This window comes from Hemibagrus wyckioides, linkage group LG17, assembly GCF_019097595.1.
Source record: "Hemibagrus wyckioides isolate EC202008001 linkage group LG17, SWU_Hwy_1.0, whole genome shotgun sequence".
NCBI classification, from domain to species: domain Eukaryota; kingdom Metazoa; phylum Chordata; class Actinopteri; order Siluriformes; family Bagridae; genus Hemibagrus; species Hemibagrus wyckioides.
In genome coordinates this window covers 15,954,524-15,963,924 of record NC_080726.1, presented here as the reverse complement: position 1 = coordinate 15,963,924, position 9,401 = coordinate 15,954,524, and the positions used below count along the sequence as shown (strand labels likewise).

The 9,401-nt window shown below is 36.7% G+C and overlaps 1 protein-coding gene across 1 annotated transcript; it reads right to left on the bottom strand.

Annotated features, from left to right (window-relative positions):
- Positions 1–1,150: 1,150 nt before the first annotated feature.
- spint2 (serine peptidase inhibitor, Kunitz type, 2) lies at positions 1,151–9,401 on the bottom strand. Its single transcript, XM_058413892.1, has 8 exons — positions 8,937–9,401; positions 7,735–7,905; positions 5,126–5,176; positions 4,768–4,923; positions 4,378–4,431; positions 4,113–4,283; positions 2,776–2,820; positions 1,151–2,690 (listed from the first exon to the last, which is right to left on the bottom strand). Exons 1-8 carry the CDS (start codon positions 9,292–9,294, stop codon positions 2,524–2,526), a joined length of 1,173 nt encoding a protein of 390 aa, XP_058269875.1. The 5' UTR covers positions 9,295–9,401; the 3' UTR covers positions 1,151–2,523.

The following is a 9,401-nucleotide window of genomic DNA, read 5'->3' as shown; positions in this document are numbered from 1 at the left end:
CATTCAGAGGTTAAAAGTCAGTCTAACAGGACAAACCTGAGCAACAAGAAACACCAGTCACATGATCCAATTATTTTGCATTTGTAAAAAGGGTGTGTTCAAAGTACAGGCATCATGATCTGTTGTTTAACAGCATTTATATTTACACCATCTGGCAGACTCCCTTATCCAGGGCAACTTACAATTTATCGCAACTGAGCAATTAAGGGCTCAGGGGCCCAGCAGTGGCAGCTTGGTGGACCTGCAATATGAACTCACAACCTTTCAATCAGTAATCCAATGCCTTAACCACTAAACTACCACATCCCCTATTCCATAAGATCAAGGATTGAAATCTGAAATTCTCATCAAATACAATAGAATAGGCCTTGATATTCCAATAGCTCCCGAGGGGACTGTATACAGTTGATAGCAAAGGTTTAGGACATCATGAAAAACACCAGTATATTTGATTCATATCAATAAGACATGGTTTCAAAGCTGCTTCCAACCTCTACTGTATCCTCTTAAGAGCTTTAACAGATTTTAGCAGTCTTCAAATAAGGACTAGGGACTGAGATTCATAGCAAATCTATTTTTTGGGTGCCTTTTTGCCAGAAGCATACAGCATCCATCCACAAACTATGGCAGATGCTAATTTATGCCAAAATCCCAGCATACAAACAGTATATAAAAGTATTAATATTTTAACTAGTAAATCTATGAATGGGTGACAAAGTAAAGTAAAATAACAGTGGCTGTTGGGCAGGAGGTGATGAAAATGATGTAAAACATGTAATGGCCTGTAATGGCTTACCCAGTCACCAGATCCCAAACCAACTGAACACAGATCTATTATAAAGTGCTCTAAATCACCACCAATAAACAACACAAACTTGGGGGGGGGGATTATCTTTCGGAAGAGTGGTGTTCATCATTCCAGTACAACTCCAGAGAATTGGTGAATAAATATAGCACTACTTACGTGGCCTAATGCATTTTTTTATAGTATCACACCCCTAAACATTTAGACATGCACTGTACAGTATAATTAAAATGTTCCGCCTTTAAAAGCCTGCGTCTTTATGAGAGGACTAACTGGAAAGAAGAGAAAATTGATATTTGCTTCCTTGAATGACATACTAGAAATAACACAGACACATCACCAAAGTATTAAATGTTGTTTTTATTAGGACAGACCTGTAATTTCAAAGTTTTCATTTCCAGCTGAAGAGATGATGAAATATTACTTGGAAAACAGAGATCTTGAGAACATCAGTAGAAAGGAAGCTCTTGTTCCATCATCAGTAGTGTTTTATTCAGGTTAGAACACAAAAAAACTTCAACAAATAAAAAATATATATAATAATGATTCATAACCGTAGGTCCTATACAGAATTGTTTTATCATACAGAAAAGTATTTCAAATGTTGTACTTATCCGTCTCACTCTGTGTGAGAATTGAGAATTCTTAGCACATCTATGATATGTTTGTTTCACATTGCTCAGGTAATTAATCGTTTAATGTATTTTAAAATGTACCAAGTAAATTTATACATAAAGATTTTTGTTTTGTGTTTTTATCAATGTTGTAGCCATTTAACTTTAGTAATTAAAAAAAAAAATCAAATAAGTGGAGTGTACCATCAACTAAAAGACCCTAGAATAATCAAACTTCTCCATGCAAATTATCCTCCACATTCTCTTAAATGGGCTGTTACTTCTGTTTAAATTCAAGTTTCACTTTATTTACTGTCAAAGCAAATAGCAAGTCATTTATTGTAAAAAAAAAAAAAAAAAAAAATAGTATTATTAATATATATGAAATCATGTAAAACTGAAGATCTGGTCAGACCAAAGTATTGCTCTATCAGCAGGCAGAATAAATTAAAATGAAAGAACAGAAAATCCCTAGATTTTTATGCACAAACATAGGAATGCATTCCATCTAAAAATCTGCCCATTTTCCAGTGTATGCTATGGATAAGACACAGTTGTTAACAAGCAAATGAATGTTCATTTGCTGACAAAACACAAAAGAGAAAAGGAAGTTACACATTTTCCGCATTGCTAAAAACACCTCGGTTTAAAGATTCAGTGTTTTAACAAACTACCAAGTTTATCTTACTTATATGCTACATGAAGAATCATATGAAAGCTGGTGCGTCAATCTAGGTTTACTTATACAGAACATTTTTCCCCTTCATACTTACAATCACTGAGTTCAATAATCTGCTATTGTATTAAAGCCCTACCTTTTCTTACCTTTCCCAAAACCAAGGTGTGACAGATTTGGAGTGTACACACACACACACACACATACATATACATACATATATATATACATATATATATATATATATATATATATATAAAAAACATATATATATATATATATAAAAAACATATATAGGTATAGGCTATATATATATATATATATATATATATATATATATATATATATATATATATATAGGTGCTCAGTGGCAGGCAGGGCAATGAGAGAAGGAAAAAGATTTAGAGGTTGTTTTAGTGGTTAAGGATTTACTCGTTTTGGGCCATCTCCTCAGGAAGGTGCTCCTCGGGCAGTAGCTCTTGCTTGTCATCCAGTAACAGATGGCGCTGACTCTTTACACGGCGCACTGAGATCAGGAGCAACCCAACAAGCAGCACGACTGACATGATGGCCAGAGTAGCCACCAAGAAAAAGGCTGAGAAGAAAATTACGAAAAGAATGAGGAAAAACCGATGTGTGTGTATATAAAAACCTGTGTGTTCATGTTCATACTGTCTTACCTGGAGTCCAGCGAGCTCTGTGATGTCCATGCTCCTCAAATCCTCCTACAGCAAAACATAGATACATGCATATTTATGACCATATAACAAAACAAATCTGCTATTTAGGTTTATATAGGTTTGCTTTCACATATAAAAAGTCCTTTTAAACTGTGGATTGATTGAATTCTATACTTCACTTTGTGCATCCAGGTTTCCAAATTGATCAGCAAATCGTTGCTGTTTATTTTTATTATTACTATTTTTTCCCCTTTGGTATCAAAACAAAAACATTTGTGTGCACAAAAATGTGCATGCCAACACAGGATGTGCCTCTCAATGCAAACACCCCAAATGTGAGCCAATTACAGCACTCCAGTCTTATGATAGTCTGGTTTAATACGTCAGTCCACCTCCACTGCTGACCATATTAACCACTGCCCTAATATCGCAAAACTTGAAACAGGAAGTGGGTTCATGTGACAAGATGAATCCATCATGCTAGACAGTATGAGGTGCTTAGTTGCATAGCTAAGCAGAGAGCACCGTGTTTTGAAGAAATTAAGCCCCAGGAGTCAGATCTCTGGACCTCTCCCAGGCTTGAAAACCGCTTGCACATTTCTAATATACAGATCTGCCAGAAATAAATGCAAGCGTCACAACAACCTAAATGTCTGTACAGCTCTTTTTATGAGAATGTGCCCTATTTTTTTTTTTTCACTCTCTCACAATATGCTGAGATAAAGAAAATGACAACTCATAGCTAAGAGCATTTTTACACAGACACAGACAAGTGTATATGCACCAAGGCTTTGAGAGGTGCCATCCAGAGGCTGAACAGAGGTTTGGACTTTGCTTCGAACATGTGTAAAAAAATATTCTGCTGCTGGAACAAGACTAGTTCATCGTTTGTTCGTTCTATTTCAAATGTGATGAATACTGGGGTCTGTAAATGTGTTTCACGAGCTTTGTCTTCGAGTTCCTTGGCCTGTACATTTTATTGTTTTCCTGCCTCTAACACGCCCATTACAATCTCCGCTTCAGCGCAGCATATCAAAGGGTTTTCTATTTGCAGGAGGAAGCAAGCTCAAAATATTTGGGTTTGGACAAGCTAGCAGGTACAAATGCAGGGTTAAGCAGAGTTAAGCCTTCCCTCACTAGTACGGATAAATTTTATATTATATATATATATATATATATATATATATATATATATATATATATATATATATATATATAAAAACACTTTTGTTGAAATATTAATTTTATTTTCTATTGTGTGAAAACCAAACAGTTTATTTAAACACTATTAAACAATTTATAGAATTTATTCAACTGAATATAAAATCTCCTCCTACCGTCTTTCCCAGCACAATTGGACATGCATTCCTCCGGGGTGCTGTAACGGTTCTCGTTGCCTTTGCAGCCTCCGTAGGTGAACAGCTCGCATGACTGAGTTTTTGGCTCAAAGTAGTACATGAAGAAAGCGGCACGGCACGGCCCAGAGTCAGCTGGCACGAGGCAGGCCGCTGTGTAGCAAACAGTGTTTACTGGTGCTATGGATACAATTCGTTTTTCATTCACACAACTGAAATTAGTCATCTGATGAAAATGACATATTACCTTGGTATTCCTCATGATCAAAATCTTTAGAATCCTTAGATTTGACGATTTTCACTAGAAAAAGAGGAGACAGCATTATAAACCAAATCCATACACAGAGTTCAGCCCCAGGTTCTCTACTCACAAGCCTCAGAATAATAAAGCATGCAATCTGACCAGCTCTTCACATGTCTGTGTATACTCAGGTCTTGTGTACAAGTTTTCAACAAACCGCTGAACACTGCAACACAATGACCTTTTCAAAACAAAACGGTCACTAGACAAAAAAACTGAGAAGACAACCGTTCATGGTTGCCATGTCAGTTAAACTGATAAAAACCAACATCCCACTAGCTTCTTGCAGGAAACAGCAGTGAGGATGATCATCATATAGTAATTGCATATACATACCTGTGCAGGTTTTCATGCACTCCTCCTCAGTGTGGTAGTTGTTGCTATTGCCACCACATCCACCATATCTGAAGCGTTTACACATGCCGTTTGTGTAGTAGTAGCGTGGGAATGAGGCCCTGCAGAGCCCTACCTGTGGTTCAGCCTGGCACTTCTCTGAAAATAACACAATGCGTTACCACCAACCAGTCTAGGGCTTCTAACGATCTCCAGTTACAAATGAAAAACTAATAATCATGGAGATTGATATGACTCATTAATGCCCTTTGACCAATTTTTTTTGCTAGGTGCCTAAGTAAGAAAAACAAAAACTACAAGAAGAATATAAAGCCAGAAATAAAACACCACACACACACACCTGCATACTCTGCTGATGTCATCTCAGGCAGGGGAGCTTCAGTGGGTTTTGCTGTGGATGCAGATCAAGATCAAGACATCAGGATATAATTTACTACATGTGTATTTACTCTCATATTATACTGGTCTAATAGTATATAATGACTTCATCAAAACTACAGACAATTATATTACATTATTACACTACATTAGACCAGATATAGGGCAAAACAGAATTACATGAATGATAATCACACTGAGAGAAACAAAATCTGTCAAAAGTCTCTCTATTAACTTTAACTAAAACCAATATTTAACTATTGTTAAAACTGTAATTAATATTGGATAGAAATCACATCACCTGTACAGAAAGCAAAAATATGTACAAAAGTGAACTTAATCTCATTTCAGTGAATATAAACGGATATTCCTTGGAGGTCAGTTTCTATACTGGATGTCCACAGCATGGTGCTCCAACATCAAGGGAGTTGAACTACAATGTTCCTTCCTCATCAGTGTCCGAAAAAGACACGATCATACACTTCATTCAATCAAAATGTTTTAAAGAATTTATACATTAATTTATTTTTAAGGTATTGTGAACCTGTAACACACTCCAGGCAGATGGTACAGTATTTTGCAAAAGCAAAACAACAAGATACCCACAGGCCATTAGGCATGACTGAGGTCATTCTGTAGAGGTCATTATATTATATTTTAATAGAGCTATTTTTAGTCAGAATGTTTAGCTAGATATATTCACTACATGTCAAACTGTCTATGGCGTATAAATAAAAATTGAATTTGACTCTTATCTGCTGCCTCTTCCGCCACCACTACAGACAGATTCTGCACTTTGAGCTTGGCAGGTTCTGCCCCACCCTGCCTACTCCCACATGAAAATAACATCATGGACCACAACTGAACCAGCCTATACAGTCCTATACACATGAACGTCTTCAAATGTTTGCATAGCGCATACACTATTTTTCTTGCAAATGTCATTTTAAACAGGTCATAAACCAGACATTAGAGGTTGAGGGAGTGGTTTCAGAGTAAGAATTTCATGGTATTGTTTAACAGACTGCTCCCTGTACATATGACAATAAACCCTTGAAACCTGAACCTATAGTACATTTTGTTTACAATAATAAACTGTTGTGTATAGCAGTTCATTTTTTTCATTACAAAACATCTTTTTAATCATCTTTGTTCCAAATTTTGGATACGTTTTCTAAGTGTGAATGTGTTATTGTGAATCGATTCAAAACCAGAGTATGTTACATGCCACACAATCTATCCATCTAGCCTGAAATATTTAGTACATTAAGCCTGCACTCATTACCATCAGCCTCAGTACTGCTTTAACCCCATCTTGCCCAGAGCTCAAAGAACACACAGTGGATGTATCAGTCATCTAATCTTGCAACAAGTTTCTTGAGAAAAGCAATCATTCGAAAACAGAGGTCACTCAACCGGTTACTCAACAATTCATGTGGAATCTGAACCTGCCTGCGACACACTTCCTGCACAGTCACAACACACTCAGCTACCTATGCTAAGACAAACAATGCAGCATTGTGGAAAATGAGGAAGTGAAGATCAGACTTTTCCTTAGTCCATGATAAACTCTAATGGACAATTTTGCTTTCCAGAAAGTAAAAGGGAAGTGAAATAATATGCAAAGTAGCTGACTGAACCAAGCCACTATTGTTTACTCAGAAAGGCCACTAAAAAGACGTGTTAATTCACATAATAACGCTCTTAAAATGGAGAACTTTCTAGAACTTTTCATGAACATCTCATACGACCAAGTGTACGAACATCACTGAAATTCACTGAACATAGTGACAGCTAGCTAGACCTATAAAAAACAAATACAAGAATCAAATACAACTTTATAGTTAGATTTCAATTATAAAGTACAATGATAAAAATAAAAAAAAGACAGAAGAGTTAGCCACATATGGCTACTGTCTACTACTGCAGCTGTGAGTGGGTTTATCCCAGTCCTGAAACCCACCCTGCCACTCACTCCCACAGACACACAGTATCCGGGTGGGACTCACAATGACGCATTGAAAGCCATGTTGTCCAGTAAGTGTTAATCTTTTACTTAAAAAAAAAAACAATGCCCTTTAATCTGCAATACAACCCTAGAGAAGCCAATGTGTCAATGGATTTCTATCAGCGGTATGTCCAAAAGCCCAAAAGTGATGAAAATATGGACACATTTCTAAATTTTATATAGTTTTAAAACGATTGCATATGATTAGCAGCATTTTTAAAATAGTTTGTTTGTGTGTCTCTCTCTCTCTCTCTCTCTCTCTCATGTGAAAAGCAAAACGATTCACCCCAAAAATCTTAAGAAGTGCAAATAACAATGTCTAAGATGCTGCCTATCTAGCCTAGCATATTTTAAATAAAACATAAGAGTGGTCACAATGTTTTAAAGAGTCCACATTGACATTATAGTATTTATTGAACAATATGATGTTTTTATTTCTCAGGACAATTGCTTTATAGAATAACTAGGATTCAAACATAATTTTTTTTCACTGGTTATTCTGTAATTCAATGGTTATACACACACACACCTGCCAAATGCCAGAACTGTAAATGTAAATGTACCTCTAACCCCATTGCATGCATTTTCACATTCTTCCTTTGTGTTGAAGTTGTTGCTGTTTCCTCCACATCCCCCATACACAAACATTTTACAGGTTTGGTCACTGACACTGTAGTAGAATCGGGGGAAGGCGGCCCGGCAATGACCAACCGCTTTTTCCAAAAGACAATTATCTGAAAAGCAAACACAGAGGGGAAAAAAAGTGTTAATACATTGTTTTCCATCAGACACTAGACTACTGGTTAAGTTGAACAAATTTGCCTACTCTTAAACAAGTGGCTTAGAATATTCAAAGTGTTCTCCCATGGTTCTACCAAGATATATTTAGTTGTCATTGTGTATAATTTCCTTTACACATTTCAGGAAAGAAGCATTTATAAACCAAATTCCAGTTTGTCAAGCAGTTCAAGTGGTAGCTTAGTGGTTAAGGTCTTGTACAACTGATCAGGAGGTTGTGAGTTTAAATCCCAGGTCCACCAAGTCCACTTAGGGCCCCTGAGCAAGGCCCCAAACCCTCAGCTGTATAAAATGTAAGTCTTTCTTCATTTTTCTGTGTGTGATCAATCCATGTGATTTTCATTCAGCTCAGTTACACTGAATTTTCTCATACAAATAAATAAACAGTGAATTTGCTTTTTGGACAAAACTTATATTTTATCTGTGATTATACTTCCAGTTGTCTGCTCTTACAATATATAAGAAATACACCATGAAATGGTGACAAACTGGCATACATTATGTATATTAATAAAATAATTTATTGATATAAAAACCTGTTTTTAAATTAATTTCCTCAACCAAACCCATGCAAGTGAGGCAAAGCTGTAGCAAACAGAAGAGTAACAGGTGCCTAAAATACACATCTATTCTCAGTGCTTTTGATAATATGTTTTTTGAAGATATATAAATAAACATATAACTAGTAGTTTGTTTAAGGTTCGTTGTTGTTTATCGTCAAAACCGAATTATTTTATTCACTTATTATTGATCTCACACACTGACTATAAATGTTTGAATGTAGAAATTCAGGCCACATTTTGAGAAACGCAGATTCGCCTTAAATCACTTACAATGGCGTACTGTGCCATTAACTGTGTTAATATGTGATTTTTAATATTTAATATTTTCTCTTCCTTGTAAATACTACGACTGAAAAAGTGCGACATATGAGACGGAAGCCATGTTGTTTTTTTCCGGTGTTTACCTGTAGAGCTGTTGGAGCGGTCAGAGACCTGAGTCTTGATGTACGCTTTGGAGTGGTCACTTGGCTCCAAAACACAAACATTTTTGCCGTCTTTCATACAATTCACAAGGAAGCACTGAGGTGAGCCATCAGCTGGAGTCGTAATCATGGCCAGTTGGCAGTCTTCTCTGCTACAGCACGCATTCTTGCACTCACTCTGGTCGGAAATATCGGTCAGGTGAGCTGAAAGGTTCGCACCCGCGTCCCAGGACTTCAGGGCCAAACCTTGGTTCAGTTCAGTAAACGAGCATCCTTCCTGAGCGAGAACTATTCCTGTGCCAAAAAGGCAGATAGAAGCCAAGAGAAATAACTGAGCCATGCCCCGATGGTTGTGGGTCCGACTATAAAACTAAGCGCTGCTTTCGTCGCTGCTGAAATCCGATGTTTCTGAGCGCTCAGGTGTCTTCCGCTCCTTTTACTTCCAAC